The sequence below is a fragment of the Felis catus genome, chromosome C2, assembly GCF_018350175.1.
Source record: "Felis catus isolate Fca126 chromosome C2, F.catus_Fca126_mat1.0, whole genome shotgun sequence".
Taxonomy (NCBI): Eukaryota; Metazoa; Chordata; class Mammalia; order Carnivora; family Felidae; genus Felis; species Felis catus.
In genome coordinates, this window is record NC_058376.1 from 95377094 (window position 1) to 95399153 (window position 22060).

General features: G+C 45.3%; 1 protein-coding gene across 3 annotated transcripts in view; it reads left to right on the forward strand.

The window, feature by feature from the left end:
* The window catches only part of SLC7A14 (solute carrier family 7 member 14), a 111542-nt gene extending 89948 nt beyond the window's left edge, over positions 1 to 21594 (forward strand). For all 3 annotated transcript variants that reach the window (XM_045037281.1, XM_045037282.1, XM_006936269.5), the window contains 4 exons: positions 347 to 493; positions 2973 to 3181; positions 5023 to 5900; positions 18278 to 21594. In XM_045037281.1, the coding sequence (XP_044893216.1) occupies positions 347 to 493; positions 2973 to 3181; positions 5023 to 5900; positions 18278 to 18600 (1557 nt within the window). In that variant the 3' untranslated portion in view covers positions 18601 to 21594. The remainder of the gene's footprint in view (positions 1 to 346; positions 494 to 2972; positions 3182 to 5022; positions 5901 to 18277) is intronic.
* Positions 21595 to 22060: the final 466 nt, after the last annotated feature.

The following is a 22060-nucleotide window of genomic DNA, read 5'->3' on the forward strand; positions in this document are numbered from 1 at the left end:
GCACGGAGAGGTTAGTTAATGAGTTCCGCAAGACATAGGGATAGCCAGTTTATTGATTTACTTATAACCCCACTTATTTCCCGAAATGATTTGAATACGTTGAACAACCCAGTGTTTATGTGGCCACAAGTCTTCTTATCTCCATTCTTCCCATGAGGGAATTGCCCAGGATCACACAGCTAGAAAGCACAGGAGATCAGAACTCAAGTGCTGAGTGCGAGATCACCATGTTACTCCCTCTGCTGCTCAGTGACGCGGCCGAGCCCTGGGCAGTTGTTGGTACCACATGTTGGGCCCTGGTGCTGCCCTGACACTCTGAGTCTGAAAAATGCTATTGTCCCACCAGGTGCTGCAAGGAGCAGCCACGTGTTTCTACGCTTTCATTGGCTTTGACATCATTGCCACCACTGGAGAGGAAGCCAAGAATCCCAACACGTCCATCCCTTATGCCATCACCGCCTCTTTGGTCATCTGCCTGACAGCATACGTATCTGTAAGTACTACATCCTTTTGGGACCATCTTGATGGCCTTTTCCTATTTGACCTTAAAAAGTAGCTCTGGGACTGGGTCACCCTCTGTCAGGAAATGATCCCTTCCTTGTGTCGTCTCGGCGTTTGTATGCATGCATCCATGCACCCTATGTCCCCACCCACCAATGACAAGAAGAAAATCAGCACTCCGAACTGGAGACGGGGGCAGTCTTGACCTCTGAGTTTCCATCCCTGCTCCTCCGCACACACAGGCTCTGGGTGTCCACTACTGCCCAGGGGACGGTGTACAGGGAGTGGGCTGCTGTCCAAGGAGCTCAGATCATAGGCTGGCAGTAACGGGTGGGTGTGCAAGCAGAGGCATTGTGGACCTCTGTGCACCCTCCTCAATGCTCTTCTGTCTTCTGGGATCTTCCCGGCAGCGGGAGGCGAGGCTCCTCCAGAGTGGGGAGAGACTACACCACCCTCCCAGAGACACTCTTCCCCTTAAATCTCAGGGGAAATGCCATTTCTTTCTGCTGTTGCTCCCTCTTTTTATACCGGCCCAAGCTCATTTTTCAAGTTTTCCTGCCAAGGGGAATCCTTAGAAGGAAGCCTGCAGCTTCTTGTCATCTCAGGATCAGACGCTCCCCAAACTTGTGATGTGTCATTTCCCAGTTCCCATCCCAGAATTTCTATCACAGAAATAGCTCACTCGCAGCCAACGTCCTCCTCGGCCCCTGGCAATGGAGAGAACCAGCCAGCAAGTCAATAGGTGTGTGGTCACAAAAATGCCCTGGGCCCTGGGGGTCCCACTCACTTCACTTACCACCAGTAGGAAAGATCCACGGCTGTTACGTGCACCCCTGCTGCAAAACATAGGAAAAGCACCTCCTCCCCAAAACACAAACAAAACAGAAACAGCTTTAGCAACTACTTAAGGAAGCCAGACCAGCGGCTGGCTCGATCATTAGGGCCAGCTGCAAAATAAGATTGTCCTGGGCACCAAAGGAAAACACAAGAGCAGCCATGGATGTGGTTTATAGGAATTCACTTGTCCCTGGCAATTGTTTTATGGGTCAATTATCACCTCGCCTTGAGCACACACAGGCAAGTGGCTTCATCTTAACCGTACTCTGATGATCCCTGCAGACAGTGTTCAGGCCATGAGGATGGCGTGGGGCAGAGTATCTCAGGGCAGAGATGCTCTGCTTTGCATTTCCCCTCTTATTCCTCCCTCATATACCTCCCCCTCCTCCAGGGGTCAACCCCTGCTGCACACATAAAGTTGGTCACCACAATTCCTTTCTTAGAATAGCGCCTTATAGACTACAGACTACTTCTATGCATCTGCCCACTTTTTGCCCATCCGGATCTAACATGAGCAGCCGACTCAACGCAAACTGCTGTAGGAATCAATCCCACTGTCTCCCAGCCCACCCCGTGTTGCAAGTGGTGAAGCTGCTGGGAAACATCCTCTTCTAGAACACACGGCCCTTAACCAGGCCTCAGGGGCTGTTTGGTCTTGCACCGGTCAGCAGGCTGCCATTCCACCGTCAGGAGAAGAGCCAAATTGCTGGGCTGTGGTGGTCCATCCTGCTGTCCTCCCTAGCAGCCCATGGCTTCACTGGAGGATGTTGGCTCCTGAGGAATATGCAAAGAAGTGGTCTGGAAATGCACCACCCTCTCCCGTTCAGGCTCAGACCTCCCTTCTTGATGCCTTCTTGAAGCATTGGCCCCTGCAGGCCAGGGGGAGCCTGGACCTATAACTGGTGGTTTCATTGCCTGGGGCCATGGAGGGAGGGTTGTTATGGCCGATTTATGACATATGAAGGAAGATGGGTCCTAGGAGCCAAGTGATTCCTGGTTAAGCAAAGCCATAGTACAACCCCAGAGTAGGACCAGGTTCCTTCCTGATGCCTTCATTTGTGGGCTGCCTGGCTCCTGGCACTGAGCTACAGAGAGGAATATAGTCCTCATATGAGTCCCCCCTGTTAACTGGCTACGGACCTCTGATCACTTATCTTTGGAGTTTTTATCTCTGATTTTCAGAGTGAACGGGAGAATCCATTTAAGGCCATATAGGATCCTGAAAGTACAAAGGAAATGAGAGTCCTGCCCATGTGGGCAGGGTGCTCACGGCCACTGCCAGGTCCTGGCTCCAGCACCTTTGGCTCCAGTTCCTTCCATGTGATGGTATCTGCCCTCCACTGAACTGTCAGTGTAGTTCTGCTGTTGTGGGGCTTAGATGCCTACATACTTATTCCTCAGATATGAAAGCCTGAGAGAGATATTGAGGACCATCTTGTCAAGTCCACTAAATTCTAATGTGAGGAGAAAATACTGAGACCAAGAGGTCCAGATGCAAAATGACTGGTCTAAATTAAGGGCACATGCCAAGAAGTGACAAATCCAAAGTCCAGGCCTCTTCGCTCTCCTATGGGACATCCATCCATGCTGTCAGTCCTCTCCACCTCCAGCCATGTTTTCTCTTGTTTCAACAGGTGAGCATAATCTTAACTCTGATGGTGCCATTCTATGCCATCGACACGGAATCCCCACTCATGGAGATGTTTGTGGCTCATGGGTTCTATGCTGCAAAATTCGTAGTAGCCATTGGGTCAGTTGCAGGACTGACAGTCAGTTTGCTGGGCTCTCTCTTCCCAATGCCAAGGGTCATTTATGCCATGGCTGGTGATGGGCTCCTTTTCAGGTAAGGACTATGCTTTATGAAATTAATTCTGCTCTGCCATGCCTGTCCAGGGAGAATGTCACCCACTGTCAGCCTGACTATAATTTTGATGTGCGTGTATGTCACATAGACGATGGAATTTGTCATATATCCTAATAAAGAGTTTGAGCGAAAAGAACGTAAGCCCCATGACAGCCCCTCAGTTTGACTCTGGGTCTCCCAATCTAGCACAAACTGGTATACTCCCCCTAACTGCCCCTCCCCTCTTGTTTGACACTGTGTGTTGCTTTGTGAAGATTGTGGGTGTCAAACTGCTGCACTGAGTGACTTCCAGAAAGAAGGACCCATCCCAGGGACATCTTAGGCCTGCCCTCACATTGAGGTGAGGTACTGACCATCTCTCCACAGCCCCTCTGAAGGTGAAAACATTAAAAGCTACCATCACAGGGAGTATAAGACCATCTGAACAGAACCTAATAACAGTAGCAACAATAACTACCATTCATTGAACATTTGTGTACCCTGGGTGCTTTGTATACAGATCCCATGTAGTTGTCACAATAACCCTGTTTTGCAGACAAATATAGTAGATGAGTATACTTATAAAGGTGAAAACACTTACCCCAATCCTCCAGCTGCTGAGGGGAGGCCGGGATTTGAATCCATGACTGTGTGACTCCAAAGACAGGTTTTTCAAGCACTCCAATATATTGGCTTCCAGCCCCCTACATTGGCCATGAAGTGGTCAATCTGCCCCAAGGAAATGTGGCCCATCTCTCGGTTCCCAGTGCCCACTGTATGAGGGGCTTGCAGGGAAGGCATTCTTCAAGCATGGAGGTCAAGGAGCGCTCAGGGGTACGGGGGGGGGGGGGGGGGGATCCAGCTCAGGGACTTCCTCTCTGCCGCCAGCTGTCATCTTCTGCTCCATTTCCCCTGCATACCCCCTGAAGTCATCACCAGGTCAGAGCTGCCATGTTTGGGGAGCTGGATAGATCAAGAAGAGGCTGAGTGTGGCGGAGATGTTACAACTTCACACACCCAAAAGGTTTTTCTGCTGTCAAAGAGGAAAGATGCTGGAGCTCCAAAGGCAGCTGATAGTCATATGTGAAAGACGAAAATAAAAGAGAAATGGAAGAGGTGGGAGGAGGGCAGATTAGGAGGAGAGTGAGGAGAGCAGGAACCTGCTTAAGGCCCACAGGAACTGCTAAAGAGGCACCTGTCATTCACTCACTTTTGTTGGTCTTCTCCAGTTGGTAAGTGGCTGGATTTGGGCTGCATTTATGAGCACATGTTCTGAGTTATTACACTATTTTGCCAACGGCAATGCTTCTCAAGCTTTGGTATAAATCAGAATCCTCTGGAGGTTTTTTAAAGCAAAGTTTGCTAGGCCCCATGCCCAGAGGTTCTGATGTAGGAGGTCTCTGGTGATACCTGAATATGTGCATTTCCAATAAGCTCCAAGGTGATACTGATGCTGCTGGTCCACGGACTGACCATATTTTAGGTAACACAGGTTTAGGGGACCCCAAGGAGGTGTACGAATGTTCCACATATCACTCCTTCCCAGCAAAGCTTGCACTTCGATTCAGATTTCTAACATGCCTTCCTAAATTCAGTCGTCCCTTCACATCGCATAATGAAGTAGGGACTTTAATAAAGAAGTTTGCCTCAAAACCAAGGCATGAAAGTAAATTATTTTTAAATTGTATTCCAGAAACCAAATCCTGCAGTAGGAATAACTGTATTCAAAGCAGTGACTCCAGAAGTACATTGGAGGAGCAGGACCAGGTGGACTTAAGCCGTATTAGAGTCAGTCACCATCTGTAGCTCACTGTTAACCCTCTGCTTGCCCGTCCCTCTAGGTTCCTGGCTCATGTGAGCACCTACACAGAGACACCAGTGGTGGCCTGCATTGTGTCGGGGTTCCTAGCAGCTCTCCTCTCGTTATTAGTCAGCCTGAAAGACCTAATAGAGATGATGTCCATTGGCACACTCCTTGCCTACACCTTGGTCTCTGTCTGCGTCTTGCTCCTTCGATACCAACCAGAGAGTGACATTGATGGTTTTGTCAAGTTCTTGTCCCAGGAGCACACAAAGAAGAAGGAGGGCATCCTGGCGGACTGTGAGAAGGAAGTTTGTTCTCCTGTGAGTGAAGGGGAAGAGTTTTCCGGCCCAGCCACCAACACATGCGGGGCCAAGAACCTACCATCCCTGGGAGACAACGAGATGCTCATAGGCAAGTCGGACAAGTCCACCTACAATGTGAACCATCCCAACTACGGCACTGTGGACATGACCACAGGCATCGAAGCCGACGAATCTGAAAACATTTATCTCATCAAGTTAAAGAAGCTGATCGGGCCCCGCTACTACACCATGAGGATCCGGCTGGGCCTTCCAGGCAAAATGGACCGGCCCACAGCAGCTACAGGGCACACGGTGACCATCTGCGTGCTCCTGCTCTTCATCCTCATGTTCATCTTCTGCTCCTTCCTCATCTTTGGTTCCGACCACATCTCAGAGCGGAGCTGGTGGGCCATCCTGTTGGTCGTTCTGATGGTGCTGCTGATCGGCGCCCTGGTGTTCGTGATCCTGCAGCAACCAGAGAACCCCAAAAAGCTACCCTACATGGCTCCCTGCCTCCCCTTCGTGCCTGCCTTTGCCATGCTGGTGAACATTTATCTCATGCTAAAGCTCTCCACCATCACATGGATCCGGTTTGCAGTCTGGTGCTTTGTGGGTAAGCAATTTCCTTTGACGCCTGGAGAATTCCCTCTCAAGGCCTTAAACAGGCTTATCCCAAAATTACCTCCTAGCTGGACTAGGCATCTCCGTTGCAAGAGAAGTCTGGCTTGTTCTATGCACCCTTGCTCTCTGCATTAGAGTCAATAAAGCCAGTTGTGCCCTTTCTGCCCATTATGGTCTTGGCCGTTGGTTCTGAAGAATGATGCTAATCAATCCATCACTTCATTGAATACTATTACTGGACATTCTTTTTATGGACAATTAATTCCATAAAAAGTCATTAATTAAAAATATAAATAAATTTTATAGAAATATAAACAGTCATTCAGTAAAATGAATCCACATAATAAAGGGACATAAATAACACAGTAAAAATTAGAGTGAAAAAGGTTGACTGGAATTCTATTTTAGAAACTAAAAATTATGAAACTGAAAGTTACGGAAGAATTACTTTTCTTATATTTGACAAAATTAAAGTAAAATACCAATCATGCCCTAATATTTTAAACGAGCAAAGTATGAATTAAGTGTGGATTTTGGCATAATTTTTCCGACTAGATTATACCATTTACCATCCCTCACTTCATATTGACTTTTATAAGATATTCAAGAGTTTTTTGTTTTCTCTCAAGATTCTTTCATCATCCTTCAATATTCTAGTCATTCTCTTGGAAAGCACACATCACGCCGTCAATCTTAACTGATTTTCTCTTTGTTGACAACTGATACAGTTCTGCCAGGACTTCAACTGTCCACAACTTTGGGCGTAAATCAGAGGTTCCCTCTCGAAATTCACTTTTATTGCCTTCATAAAGCCCTGCCCCTGTCCCAAGATTTTTCATTTTCCTTTGTGATTGATTTATATTACATTCACATCACACGTTTTTTATATCCAACAAGTACTGATGTTCATGAAATGGTTGGAGATCAGTGCTCATGGTAACTTGAGAGGGATGTTTAAGTGAAAACTGATTTTAAAGTTCCTTAGTCACTGCCTTTATTTCCCTATACAAATTGATAGCCCTGAGGTCCCATCCACTCCTTGATATAGGAATACGGGTGTTTAGCACTATGTCCTCTGTGCCTGGCACACAGCATGTGCTTAATAAATACTTCTCTATGACTACTCTTCCGATGAGAAAAAAAGAATAGCTGGAAAGGAACTTGAGGAGGTGGAATTTGAACCGTTAGCCTAAGGATGCTTGGGTGTCTCGGTTGGTTGAGAGTCCAACTCTTGATTTCGACTCAGGTCATGATCCCCAGGCCATAGGATCAAGCCCCACGTTGGGCTCTACACTGAGCATGGAGCCTGCTTTAAATTCTCTCTTTTTCCCTCTGCCCCTCTCCCCTCCTCGTGCTCTCTCTTTCTCTCTCTCTCTCAAATTATAAATAAATAAATAAACAAACAAACAAAAACAAACAAACAGAAACTGTAAGCCTATAAGATAAGATCTGCATAGAAGGAAGTGGAGCAAAAACAGTACCCAAAGGAAAGGGTCCAGACCTTCCGGTAGATTCCTCACCTCTCAAGGCCATCCTGTGTCTTCTTAGAAGCATCCCGTCCCAATTTTCACAACTCTAGGTTTCATCCTTTGTTAGACTTTAGGGGGAGTTCTTGAGAGAACCCCACTAACCCCTCAAAGTTTAAACCACTTACATGATTTATTCACAATCTCTCTTCTCCATTTAAACATTTTTCCACTGAAACCTGTAGCCAACCAGTGGAAAGATTCTACTGTGGGTAGAAGTGACTGAGGAGGGTAGAAATATTCCAGTCACGTATTTGTCAAATGACTGAAGGCATAGACACGAAGACACGTGCATTTATTCATTCATTCCTAGAGTATTAAAGCTGGAAGGGACCTTCAATATCTAGCACAATGTTCCCCATGGTTTTGGTGACCATTCTATCAGTAATATTTGGGCTGATTTTAGGGAGCATATGAATGGACTTTTTTTGAATTTTTAAAAGTATTATATAGGTATTATACATTTGCACACGTACAAGAAAAAATATACCTACTCACATGAATCTGGTGATTATTTTTAAATTTAAGAAGTGAGTCCAATTAAAGAAAAAGCATTACTACTGGTACAGGTGCCATGATTCGTAGCAATAATTAACACTTAATGTAGCCCTTATCACATACCAACTATTACTCAAGGACTTTCCTCACATTAACTTATGTATTCCTCACAGCAATCTTCATTTTACAGATGAGGAAGTGGAAGCACTTGACCGAGGTCACAGAGCTAGAATTTAGGGGAGCCAAAATTAGAAGTCAGGTAGTATAGGTCCAGGGATCATGACCATGGCCATGATACAAAATATGTGGCATATAAATAACCAAAGTTTGAGGGGTGCTTGGGTGGCTCAGTCAGTCAAGTGTCCCACTTCAGCTCAGGTCATGATCTCACAATACGTGGGTTCGAGCCCCACCTAGGACTCTGTGCTGACAGCTTGGAGCCTGGAGCCTGCTTCGGAGTCTGTGTCTCCCTCTCTCTTTGCCCCTCCCTTGCTCATGCTCTGTCTCTCTCTCTCTAAAAAAATAAATAAGCATTACAAACCAACAACAACAACAAAGTTTGAGAAACACTGAAATCATCTACCCTTCCCCACCGCTCCCTCTCTCAATGTCACAGATGACTAATCTGAACCTCCAAAAGGTTAAACAACATACTCAAGGTCAACAGGAATAACTGGAGATTATTCACAGAGCTATTATTAAAAACTCAGTATCTCCACGCCCAGATCTGCAGCCCGTACCTCCCTGCCAGGGTGCCTCTGAGCATCTTCCCTATTGGATCAGGATGTTTGATACGTAGTTTGTGCGGATTAACACCTAACATCAGGGCTGGCTCCATGGGTGCATAGGACCCCACATTTGACCTAATGCTCTGCTGCTGCTTTCTTGAATTCTTAACAACCTTTTTTTCTTAACAACTTTTTAACAAGGGGCTCTATGGTTTCATTTCACACTGGGGCCCGTAAATTACGTCACCATTTCTGCACTAAATCTATGGTTTCTGGAGCACCAGAGGCACTCTGCAAACATGGTAAGGTGGCAGGGACCCTTGCCTTTGGAGTCAAACAGCCCAGGTTCAAATCACACCTCTGCCACCTCTGTGTCTTGTGACCTTGGGAAGTTCACTTAGCTCCTTTGGGTCTCAGTTTACCCATCTGTGAAAATGCAGATTAATTCTACTCGTCTTCATCTGGTTGCTGTTTGGGGCTTAAATAAGAAAATATTGCAGAAAGTAATAAGAATCATTTCTTCCCTGCCTTTCTCTTTAAAATCTAAAATGATTCATTGTCGCCCAGACTAGCTATCACATGCCAAAGTACAGCATGAACCTGTTCTGACTCAGGCTGCCCTCCCAGTTATCAGGCAGAAGAAAACTCCCAGAGAGCCTTTTGTAATCTTGCTGATAGCATAAACTTCAAACTCGCTCCAGAAATTGATACTCCATGACATGGGAGGGTGCCACTACGCAGCCTGGAGTTGGCCAGTCGGAGGACACAGGAGCTCACAGCTCGCATCCAGCTGCTGGCTCCTAACTGCTTTAGCATCGTGGTCTTTGAGAAATGGTCCCTGAATAATTTCTGCCTAGAACAAACATTCTCAGTCCTGACTACACATCAGAATCACCCGAGCTGCTCCTGAAATATTCTGTACCCAGGATCTCAGAGATTTTCTGATTTAATTGGTCTGGTGCAGCCAAGTACTGGGTTTTTGTTTTTTTTGTTTTTTTTTTTTTTTTTAAGATCCCCAGGGAATTTTAATGTGCGGGCAGGTTTAAAATGATCTAGAACAGTGGTTCTCCAAGTGTGGTCCCAGACCAGGAGCATCACACACGGAACAAGTTAAAAGTGAGATTTTAAACCCCATCCCAGACCTGCCAAGTCAAAATCTCTGAGAGCAATTTAGGTTTTAACAAACTCTACACGTTGTTCTGATGCATGCTCAAATGTGACAAGGACTGGTCTATAGAGAAGAAGAAGATATTAGCAAGCAAGGCAAATAATTTAATTACAAAAACTCCCTGTTTTTCAAAAACAAATTTTTGCACATATAAAATATATCCATCAAACAACCCCAAATTGGCTTATACAGTTTTCAGTGATCTCATAGAATAATTATCCCATCTCTAAACTTCTGAGTCTCCAAGATGTCAGATTTTTATTTTGTTATTCATAGTATAACTTTCCTGGGGAGAACAGTAGAGATATTTTTAAACGGAGCTTCTTATGAAACATTAGCTACTTTTTAAAAACGAGATTTACATGGTTAGGCTGAGTCATAACTCGATCATCTTCTCGGGCATATCTTTTTAACCAGCCTTCTCTAGATGAATCTTAATCACCGCATTTTTCTAACAATGTTTTGCTAAGCTCTGAACCTTCGGATGAGCACGACTCACTGAATAAAATAAGGCCCAGGTCCCAGCAAGATTACTCAGCACTTGTTTCTTTCCCTTCAGACAAGAGAAGGAACACGCACAGCAGATGTTTGATAATCCCCAGCAAAATGAGCACAGATCAGACTTCCTGTTCCTTTTCTCTCAGCTGATGCTGTTTTGTAAAAGAACACCTCGAAGTGTTGGGCAGAGTCTCAGGGAGCCCGAAACTAGCAGTCACCAGTGATGACACTATACGGCAGTACTTTCCAGGTCTACTGTTCCCTGTGGGACCTGAGTATAAAATAATCATCGGGTGAACCAGCTCGTGGGCCCCCTCGCCGTGAGGGCTGCCAAGTCCTCACCTGGGATTTTTTCAGCCCCTCAGAGAAAAACCAAATTCTCATCTATAGATTTAGAGAACAGACACTAATCTGGCAATGAGCTTCGTAAATCCTGTACCAAAACATGGTTTCCAAAGGGAAAACACAGCTGTGGTCTTTACCTGCACTATCATTTGAAAACCCTGTTGGACATTGACTCAAAGCAGCCATTTTCGTGTAGGGAAGAGGAGGAGAAGAGGGGGGCCTTGAATTGGGAGCAGAGAGGACACCAAGATAAATCAATTCCTGAGGATATGTCCCATAAATAAGCTTGAAATTCTCCTTGTAGGCAGAGGAGAAAACAATTGGCAACTTCGACAAATAAATCATGCTCAAAAGGGCAAGATAAAACTCACGAAGGCCAGGGCGCGGATGGCAAGAGGAGCAGCGCAATTCCAAGAAGGGGGGGGGGTCCCGCTACAGTCCAGGCTGCCTGCTGGCAGAGGGGCTATGCCGGGCAGGGCTATGCATGGAGAAAAGGGCCGGGTGATACCATGGCTCTGCACCCAGCAGCAGCCACAATATCGGCTGTCCTTTGAGACAAAAGAAGGAAGGGAGAGATGGCCATGGCAGAGACGAAGGGCCCCGGAGCAGGTGTGAACAGGGCCCCCGGAACACACTTAGAGCCATGAAAGAGTGGCCACTGGGCATCTTTCCCTCAGCATTATATTTGTAAGACTCACCCGTGTCGTTGCTTGTGGTTTTAGTTCGTTCATTCTCCTTACCCGGCTGGCATTCCACTGTGGTAAATAATATGCCACAGTGCACTTATCCATTCTAGTGCCTGTGGACATTTAACTTGCTTCTAGTCTGGGGCTATTACAGATAGAGCTGCTGTGAACATTCTTGTACGTGTTTTTGGTGGACACATGAGCATATCTCCCTTGGGTTTCTGCTGAGTTAGAAGTGGCATTACTGGCTTGCATTACTGGATTTTTTAAAATATTCTAGGGGCGCCTGGGTGGCGCAGTCGGTTAAGCGTCTGACTTCAGCCAGGTCACGATCTCGCGGTCCGTGAGTTCGAGCCCCGCGTCAGGCTCTGGGCTGATGGCTCGGAGCCTGGAGCCTGTTTCCGATTCTGTGTCTCCCTCTCTCTCTGCCCCTCCCCTGTTCATGCTCTGTCTCTCTCTGTCCCAAAAATAAATAAACGTTCAAAAAAAAAATTAAAAATAAAATAAAATAAAATAAAATAAAATAAAATAAAATATTCTTTAATAAGATTGCATTCTGTTTCATGGCCATTATACCCCTCAAATAAAATAAGTCCCCAGTTCCATTTTGCAGGTGGGAAACTGAGGCATAAAGTAATGTGACTTTGTATTTGATCAGTAGCAGGGCCAGGAAGAGAATTTCTACCCCCCCCCCCCCACCACAACCCCCTATTCAATCCAAGCCTGCTCTTCCTGGCCACACCATCTTAAACAAACCTTACTGTTATTATAATCAATGGGCTTGCGGTGGTTTTTTTTTTTTTTTTTTTTTGAGAGAGAGAGAGAGAGAGAGAGCTGGAGAGGGGCAGAGGGAGAGGGAGAGACAGAATCTTAAGCAGACTCCATGCCCAGCACAGTGCCTGATGCGGGGCTCGATCTCACGATTGTGAGATCACGACCTAAGCCAAAATCAGGAGTCAGATGCTTAACCAGCTGAGCCACCCAGGCGCCCCTCTGGTGGTGTTTTAAAAACTAACCAGCAAAGCAGGAGTTGGTAGGGATGGCAGTGGGTGGGGAGGACACCTTCTCATTACCATTTAGTTTTCATTTCTGCCTTGGCAAATGTCTGTTTTGGGAAGTCGATCTCAGAGTAGTAAAAATAAAAAAGCCTCTGGGCATAACAAAGTGCCTCAGTTATCTGCCGCGGGCAGGGCTTCCTGCTGGAAAGTGCACCCCAGGAAGAGGTAGCTCCACCCAGCCTGAGGTCAGGTGGCCCACCTCATCTGGCCCTGAGCCCTGTTGCTGCCTACAGAGGACAGGAAGCCCCCAGGGGACTCTAGAGATCCAACATCTGCTCCTCAGCCAGACTTTGGGTTAGAAATCTGCAGCTGCTGTCTATCTCCAGGTCACCCAGTCTCTTTTCAGACTTGAGGTTTTGTGCTAGGTTTTCCCCACATGATCCAGAGACACCCCCCTCCTCCTACCCCTCTCACTTGTAGGTTTGGCGTCATTTGCTTGGTTTGCACAAATGGAGCAACACAAGTAGAGTAAGTTGTTGTTTGTCCCAGCATCTGCAGGCAGGCTTGGCACTTCTAAACCTTCCCTGGAGGTGCCCGGGTGGGATGGGCACAGCCATCAGTTTAGACTCAACAGATGAAAGTTCCAGTGCCTTTTCAATCACTGACTTATTAACCAGTTCTTAACCTCTCTGGGATGATAGACGAGGAAGTACTTTTCTACAAAGGGCTTTATGATCACAAAGTGTTCTACTACATAAAAAAAGCCCACTAAATTGCTGAAGGAGTGATTCCTCATCTTGTCTAGCGTGAACCTCTCCTGGGCACATTCTCCACCAGGGAATTTCTGTCTGAAAGAAAAGCCAAAGCCTCCTTTCGAATGAATATTTCCCTTCGCTGCGAACAGCCTTTTGCGGGACTCATGGCCATTACCTTTGACCAGGGCTGGCATTCAGCCCATGTGCCCGGTACAGCCATGTCTGTTTTTTAAAATACTGAAACGCTTCTGTGCCTGCTGCTAACTTGTTGCTGCCCTGAGCTTCTCCTCTCCCTAAAAAAATAACTCCAGCCCCCCAGGGGGGCTTCCAAGACCCTACGGCAACAGAAGAGCTAACCCCCCTCTGATTTTTAACATCACCCCTGCCTTTCATTTATCACAGATATAAGACGTGTAACTACAAAGCAATGGATCTGAGTTTTTAAGACACAGCAGGATTAAATATGCAAATGTCAATTAGCCGTCTCATTCTTAAGGGTTCATTCCAAATGACTTCTGGCTTAGGCCAAAAGCAAGTCCTCTCTCAAAAGATAAACTTTGCCATCTGTAACGGTTTGCAAAAGAATATGATGCCAGCCCCAGTGACGACTTGAATAACAGTGCCCCAAAACTCTATCAAGCAGTGATAGCATCATTGGAGTAAGTCTATAGCCTCATACGGTAAAGAGTATTTCCCCCACATGCACAGTAATTCAGGGAAATTTTAATACTTCTGCATATCAGATAATCTTAGGGAATTATTATTAGTTTTTAGATGTGATAATGATAGTAAGTTAAGTATTTTTAAGAAGTCTATTTTAGGGGCACCTGGGTGGTTCAGTCAGTTGATTTCGGCTCTTGATTTCGGCTCAGGTCGTGATCTCGTGATCTCAATCTTGTGGGACCTAACCCTGCATTGGGCTCCATGCTGAGTGTGGAGCCTGCTTGGGATTCTGCCTCTCCCTCTCCTCTGCTTGCCCTCTCTCTTTCAAAACAAATAAATGAACATTTAAAAAAGAATGCTGTTTTAAATACACGTACTTATTTATTTACAGGTGAAGCATAGGATGGAAGGGATTTGTTTCAAAATAACCTGAGAAGGGAGCGGTGGGTGGATGTCAGGAGCAAACTAGTGATGAGTATATGGGGTTCTTTATACTATTCTCTCCACTTTGATATATGTTTGAAATTCTTCAAACTAAAAAGTTAAGCAAGCTTGATTGCAATCAGTCTATAGCCCTGGCAGGTGAGAGAAATAACAGAAGCACCCTGGATCAGGACACGGAGAGACCCTGAAGGATTCACAGTCCAACCACTAACCATGTTCCTGTGGAAAATCTCTTATTTTGTCCCGTGCCCAATTTTCCTGTCTGTGCGACGCACGTAATCGCAACCTTCCCACTCCCGGCCACACACACACACACACACACACACACACACTCACACACACACTCCTGAACAGGCGAGGAGGGATCTGAACAGGATAACATATGTATAACATTTTGAGCTTCTTGGGGGAAAGGCGCAACCTAACGAATGTATCATTAGGACCTCAGCACCCGGAGGTGTTGTGCGAAGTTCAGTTTAGATGATTCAGAATTCCCAGAATCCCCACAGACTTTTCAGAAACTACCTCATGCTTAGTTTTGTAAGCCAGCTGAAGAAAGGAGCAGAAACAAAACACCCTGCTTCTACACAGGAGGCTTTTAGCAGCTCTGTTTACTCCTCCGACACAAAGCCTTTGTTTATGTGTGACAGATGGTAGTACATGCTTCTCTCCTCTCTCTCTCTCTCTACCTCCCTTCTACCCTCCCTTCCTCACTTCATTTGTTCCTGTTTCTTTGTCCCCCTACATTTTTCCTTTTATTCAATCCTCAGTGCTTCACATCACTTTTCTTTTCTTATTATTTTTTTAGAGAGAGAGAGAGAGCTCGCACAAGCGGGGAAGGGGCAGAGAGAGAGAGAGGGGGGAGAGAGAGAATCCCAAGCAGACTCCATGCTCAGTGCAAATCCTGACACAGGGCTCAATCCTATGACCTTGGGATCATGACCTGAGTCTAAATAAAGAGTCAGGCGCTCAACCTACTGAGCCACCCAGGCGCCCCTCACAACACTTTTCTTGAATTTACTCAAGAGCCAGCAAGAAGGATGAAGGCAGACAGAACACCAGACCTTTGCCCAGGTTGACCATTTATTCCATCAGGCTGCATGCACAAGTCACTTCTTGGTTCAGAGCACTCATATTTGAAATATATTTTAGAAGACAAAATAATGCACCTTTGAAATTGTAGAGCAAACATTAAAAGGCCCATATTTACATGGCAGATTTCCATAGGTTGCTTTCTCAAAGTAATCATAGTCAATGCATTCACGCACACACACACACACACACACACACACACACACGTTCCTTCAGACTCAGCCATTCCCAAACAACAAATGTAGACATAACCTCTTTTTTTTAATTTTTTAATTTTTATTTATTTTTGAGAGAGAGAGAGAGAGAGAGCAGGGGAAAAACAGAGAGAGAGGGAGACACAGAATCCGAAGCAGGCTCCAGGCTCTGAGCTGTCAGCGCAGAGCCTGACGCGGGGCTCGAACTCACGAACCGTGAGATCGTGACCTGAGCTGAAGTCGGACGCCCAACTGACTGAGCCACCCAGGTGCCCCTTTTTGTTATTTTAGACATAACCTCTCACTGAATATGTACTGTGATATGCATAGTCTATACACCAGCCTGAGGAGGAGAGATGGGAAGGACTGAGTATGCAGGAGCCTTCTCTCTATCCATATAGAATGCTGGTTCTGCCCTCAGCCTGTTTCTTTTTCTGTAAAGTGAAGGTATTGCATTCATTCACAGCCTCTTTCCCGGCTCTATATATCTAGGATTCTATGAGGCTCTTAGAGAATTTCCATAAATTCTGGTGGGGGCATGGGAAGGTCTGTCGGAATACATGTCAAACCAGTGCTTGAACGATGAGCCACGTAATGGCACAGCAGAGAACTTAGGGGCAAAGGGAAAAGGGAGGGGCAATGGTATTACGTTCAGTAGGGAAATAATTTGCTTATAAATAGGGTCTGAGAAGGGGATCAGAGATGGCAAAAATTGATATAATAGATATCAAGCAGGAATAGGAGGCAAGATTTGACACTTGCCTTGATGTCTAAGACAAAAAATAACAAAAAAGCAAAATTGGGCCAAAAAAAAATTTAAAAAAAGGTGTGTGCCTGTTGATCCCACCTAGTCTCCTGAAATTTACTCTCAGATCTCAAACATGCTTCCAAAACAGGCATTCTTCAAGCTGCAGCATACTGGCCATTTTAGAGGAGGTCTGGATGCCTTATGCTACACAAGGATGATAACTACTCCCGTGTCCACCCTCCGCCCCCAGACAAGAAAGAGTAAAGATCCGTGCTCAGAAAAATGAAGTTGCTATTTGAGAATAGCTACATCTGCAAATGATTAACTCCAGGATTTATTACCAATTAGGACTATAAATCTCTGCTTACGTTGGCTCCTGGAAAGTTGATTTCACCGGGGGGGTGGGGGAAGGGGTGAGGAGAAAGTCATTTGAGACAGGGAGGGAGAAATCCAAGCTTAAAAAGACACACTTCAAATTCAAAAGGGAGAAGGATTTCTCAAGTACCAAAGAGGAAAGCACACTTGACCTTAAGGTCCTATGCAAACAGCTCTACAGATGGCTGCTGTGTTAGCAAAGTCAAAGGTGCTAATGCCACTCAGAAGAGGGTGTCTGGGGTCTGGAAGGGGGTTGCATAACAGAGTGCCATCCACTGGCCAAGCCATAATGTGTCCAGAGTCGGCAATGGAGTATGTGCCTCAGGAGGTTTATACTCCTGAGCTAAGGGATTCCCAGCCTTGGCTGACCATTGGACTCACCTGTGAAGCCTTAAAACATACCTATGCTTCGATCATATTACAGGCCAATTAAATCGGAATCTCCAGGGGTGGTGTTTGGGTATAAGGGCGGTTCAAAAACTCCCCAGGTGACCCTCCAGGTGAAGCCAGGGTTGAAAGCCACCGCCTATCTCATTCCATCCTCACGGCAACCCCAAGTTATAAGTGTCTATCTTATGGTTTTCTAAAAGGGAAAACTGAGGCACAAAAAGGCTAAGTAAATGGTCCAGGGTTACACAGCTAATAGTGATGGGAGGCAGGGTTTGAACCCATGGCTCACAGTCTTAATCATCATGCCCTATGACCTCCCAGGGATATGGTTCTCACCCATTCCAGGCCCTGAGCCTTTATGAGCTTTTCAAGGTGGAAAACGGGGGTTCTCAAACTATTTTGTTATTTCAAAAATATTATAATAGAAATGAAACATTAGCCCTTATTAATGCTACATATCAATTAGGAAGACACGTTTCTTTCCTTGGCTTGGAATGACATCAAAGTAAGGAGGTTGCACTGGAAAATTCATGCTCATCAGGAGTTCTCATTCTTTCATTCAACAAATATTAAGCGCCAGTTTTCTGCAGAGTCTATAAAACAGAACCACCCTGTGCAGGTAATCACACAATAGATCTTCTCAGGGCCATAACAGTGGCATGCTCCAGACACTCTGAGAGCCCACAGAAGAAAGTAAACAGCTCTGAGTGGCAGTAATATAATAATACTCCTTTGGTGAGTGAAAAATGTCAAGGTAAACCATAGGGCAATATATGCGCATTGCTCAGTGGTAAGATAAAAGAGGGAGTCCCCTGGTGGAGGCGTGGGATAATAAAATACTGTAAGAAGGCTGGGGACGCACTGTGGGTGATCCCCAAATATTTAAGCCAGGGTGGAAAATTCAAAGTCCTGGTTGGCACCTCCATGAGTGTAGTGGGCTGGATGTCAACAGGATGTGGGGACAGAGGCGACTAAAGAGCCCACATTCTGTCCGAAGAGGCAGCTGTTCTCACCTCCAGCTAAAACTATCATATAGAAATGTGGGGACAGGGTTGTCAGACCTTCGGAGTTTTTTAGGGAAAGCTGTGAATAAGGGTTGCTTAATGCAAGATATCCCACTTTGAGTCTTTTCCAGACACTGTGCAGACCAAAGAAAACACATCCACCCCCAGCCCTGCTTTCACCATTTGAGTGATCTCCCCGCTAGTCCCATGGATCCCCAAGCAACTGCTTATTCACCTGTGCCTTTCCCTCCCGGCAGGTATGCTCATTTATTTTGGGTATGGCATCTGGAACAGCACCCTGGAAATCAGTGCTCGAGAAGAAGCCTTGCACCAAAGCACGTACCAGCGCTACGACGTGGATGACCCTTTCTCGGTGGAGGAGGGTTTCTCCTACGCCACCGAAGGCGAAAGCCAGGAGAACTGGGGCGGGCCCGCCGAGGACAAAGGCTTCTATTACCAACAGATGTCAGATGCTAAGGCAAACACCCGGACAAGTAGCAAAGCAAAGAGCAAAAGCAAACACAAACAGAACTCAGAGGCCCTGATTGCAAATGATGAGTTAGATTACTCTCCAGAGTAGGAGTAAACACACAAGAAACGTGTAGACACGATGGTGATTTCTTTTCAGTAACTTAACCTGTGGGCTAGAGGGTGAAACATTTTTTGGCTCTCATTTCAAAACTCCAGCCTTCCCCCAGAGTCAGTCCCCAGTCATAGCCCTTCATTTGCTACTTTTGCTCTTCAGGATAGTTCTGTTGAAGGGTCTAACCTGGGTTTCGTCACCGATTCCCTTGTAAAAAAAACAAACAAACAAACAAACAAAAAACTAAACAGGAGGCTACAAGAAATTCTATCTTAGGTGCAACCATCAGAGCTGATGGCAGCAAATGTTTCCCAGGCCTTTGCTTTGCTGGTTGAATCCTTCTGCTTCTTACTGAGACCCCAGAAGCAAGGGGCTAACTTCTTGGGCCACACCGAGGCTGCAGCTCCTCCTGGAGATGTGCCAAAGCAGGCGGGTGGGGGCACAGGGCGGCTTTTCAGGCACCGGGATCACAAGGGCAAAGATCCTCTCAGCGCTGGTGGGCTGAGGACTGCTCCCCAGGGGGTGGGCAGGTGGGTGCTAGCACTTCCTCAGCCAGCAACACTTTGTCCTCAGATCTCACAAAAACGAATTCATGGGAGAAGACGCGTGCTTCTTTTTATTCCCCAAGGTTCTCAGTCTCCACACCAGAACTTCAGGAACCAGCAAAGGTTAGGGACGCTGAGACCATTTCCCCAGAGGTTTCAGATTTACCATAAAGCAGTCGCACAGACCCCACAACATGGTGAGAAGCACCATCAAAGGCCTACTTACGTGCCCAGGAAAAAAATTAAACAAGCATCTCTTGCAGCGAAGGCCAGAAGGGCATTGGCAGAAATTAACTCTCTGTCATACCTTTTCTTTTACCAGCCCCTAAGCTCCTGCTGATATAATGAAAGAGGGCAAAGTTGGAGCATGATTTCATGGCACTAATATGCCTTGAAGAAGTAGGCCGTTTGTTTTATAATCGGATAAAAATCTTTACAAGGAGAAGTGACCCAGCCACGGAGATCACATTGCAAATTCTATTTCAGATTTCCAAAATTATAAATTGTGCAGTTTGTTGAGATTTGCAACCACTTGATTGGCGGGGGCTCCTCTGAAAACAAAGATGTGAAAGCACAGCTACTTAGGTAATCACATTCCAAGAGATCACATTTCACTTCTGAACCTTATTCTTCTGGAGTAGCTCCCTTTTAGACATGTATTTTGTCTGTTATTTCCCAGAGCAGGATTCACTGAAGCCCAGAGAAACACCTACCCAGCAAGGTCTAAATTGGGCCGTGAGAGGGGCTCCTAAAAGAATTTTCTCAGAAATAACCTAGGTGAGAGAACGTGCCGCAGGAAGAAAGCTCATGGCCTCTACTCTCTCCTCTTGGGTTCCAGGGATTCCCACGGCTGCACTGAGATGTGCATGCGAAAACACGAAGGCACAGTTTCAGTCGAGCTAAAATCTTCGTGGGAGTTTCCTGAAAGGGGGACAAAATAGCAAATTTCGTGCCCTCTCTCTCCCGGATCTAGCATTATGCCAAAAGTTTTCCAGAATACATCGACTAATGTGAAGTGTCTTCTTTCTTAACTGTTGAGGTTCCTGCCATCTTGGCATGCTTTAGGATTCTGAAGAAGAGGCAAATTCCATTTTTTCACTCAGTGAACACTGATTGAGAAAGTACCAAGGGCTAAGCGATGAGAAGGGAAAGAAGTGTAACATTGTGCCCTTGGGGTTCCCAGTTCAGGGAAAGCACAGCTCTGACGCCTGCCAAACGCAGACAAAACCACCAAGCCTGAGTCCTCGTGGATGGCGCACTGGGCTTAAAATTGAAGGTCAACTGAAACTAGTTTTTTAACACGCTTTTAAGTCAATTGCATATCACACTCATAGCCAATGTATGCCAATAAATCCAAGCAACTCCTATTTTCTAGATCTTCTTTTTCTGTATCAATTGTTCAGATTTCTGGTTCCCTGAGGTCATTCTGTCATTTTAACGTGATGCATGGCAAGGCCGTGTCTTCTCTCCCCTACACTTGACCATAAAGATACAGTAGCTGGTCTGTGAAATATAGTCGTGGGAATGAACCGTAAGCTAATTGTCAGGAATGTTTTGTGAGTACAAAGTTCTGAACTAGTTTTGAGATTCAACAAATCTGCCTAAATCAAATAATAACGTGCTAAGCCTGAGATATCCAGATAGATGCGATGGGGCTGTATTCATTAAAAATTTCCCAAAAGAAATATGAGTGCAAAATAACAAAATCTTAACATGGGTGAAAGAGCTTCCTTTTACTATGAGGGTTGAGTGTTAAGGTTACAATAGTCTGGTGGCAGATGCACGAAATTTCTGTAGCATGAGGAGAGAGAATGCACGCTTCGGTAAACACCACTGGCATATAGATTTTGTGAAGATCCTATGAGCTGCTCTTTTTTCTGGAGCCATTTCTCCCAAATGGTATCTCCTTCTTGTCTTAATCCTGGCCTCTTCATTTCTCTAAAGTTAGTCATCTCCCTAGCAATCTTGGTTTTTAAAAAAAAATAAGTCAAAAAACTTAGTATGATAGAGAAAGATTTCTTATGGTAAGTTGACATGTTTTGTTCATGTTTCCCAGCCTCTGTGCAATGGTCCCAGATTTCAGAATGCAGTTTCAAATACCGTCAATTACTAGAATGATTCTATTAGTGTTTCCTAACAATTTCCGCAAGACCACTCTCTGGGATCATGTTAAAAGTGAGATCACCTTATAATTACTGAAGAAACTTAGCCCTCTTGAATGGAGTTCAAGGAAGACCTACATTTTATTGAATTCTTCTCTGCTGCGAAAGCTCTTCCAGGGAAGTTTCGTTGTGTGAATTAGTAGTTTGGAACCAATTACTTGATTTTTTTTTTGTAATTGTATTCTATTTATCGGTACTCTGCTTCATTTCAAAAGGATTTTGAGGTGGCCATTAAAATACATATAATACCAAAAAAAAAGTGAGGAGTTTGGATAAAGTAAAAATAGAGATAGAAAGGATAAGACAAATCTAGAAGTGTGTTTAGTGCACAAACGCAAAATCTTTATGTGCATTGCTAGATTTGCCAGTGAGGGGCAACTTGAAAAATAATGGAATTGTTAGTAACGACAAGAAGAAATACTTCTGCGTGATAACAACAAATCTTTCCCCATGAGGGTAGAGAATAGCATAGACTATTGAAACCCACATATAAGCTTCAGACTTAGATTTTGTCAGAAACACGTGCCTGGCATATAGTGAATGCTCAATAAATATCTGATGATGAGATGGGTGGATGAATAGATGGATGAAAGGAAAATGAAATGTCATGTATTCAACAATTTTTTGTGGAGTCCTTATTCTGTGCTATGGCATAAGAAATGAGGGAAATCAGGATATATAAGATATATAAATAAAAACTATAGTGAAGGTTACAGGTGCGATGAGGGAATTACAATGTGAAATTGGAGT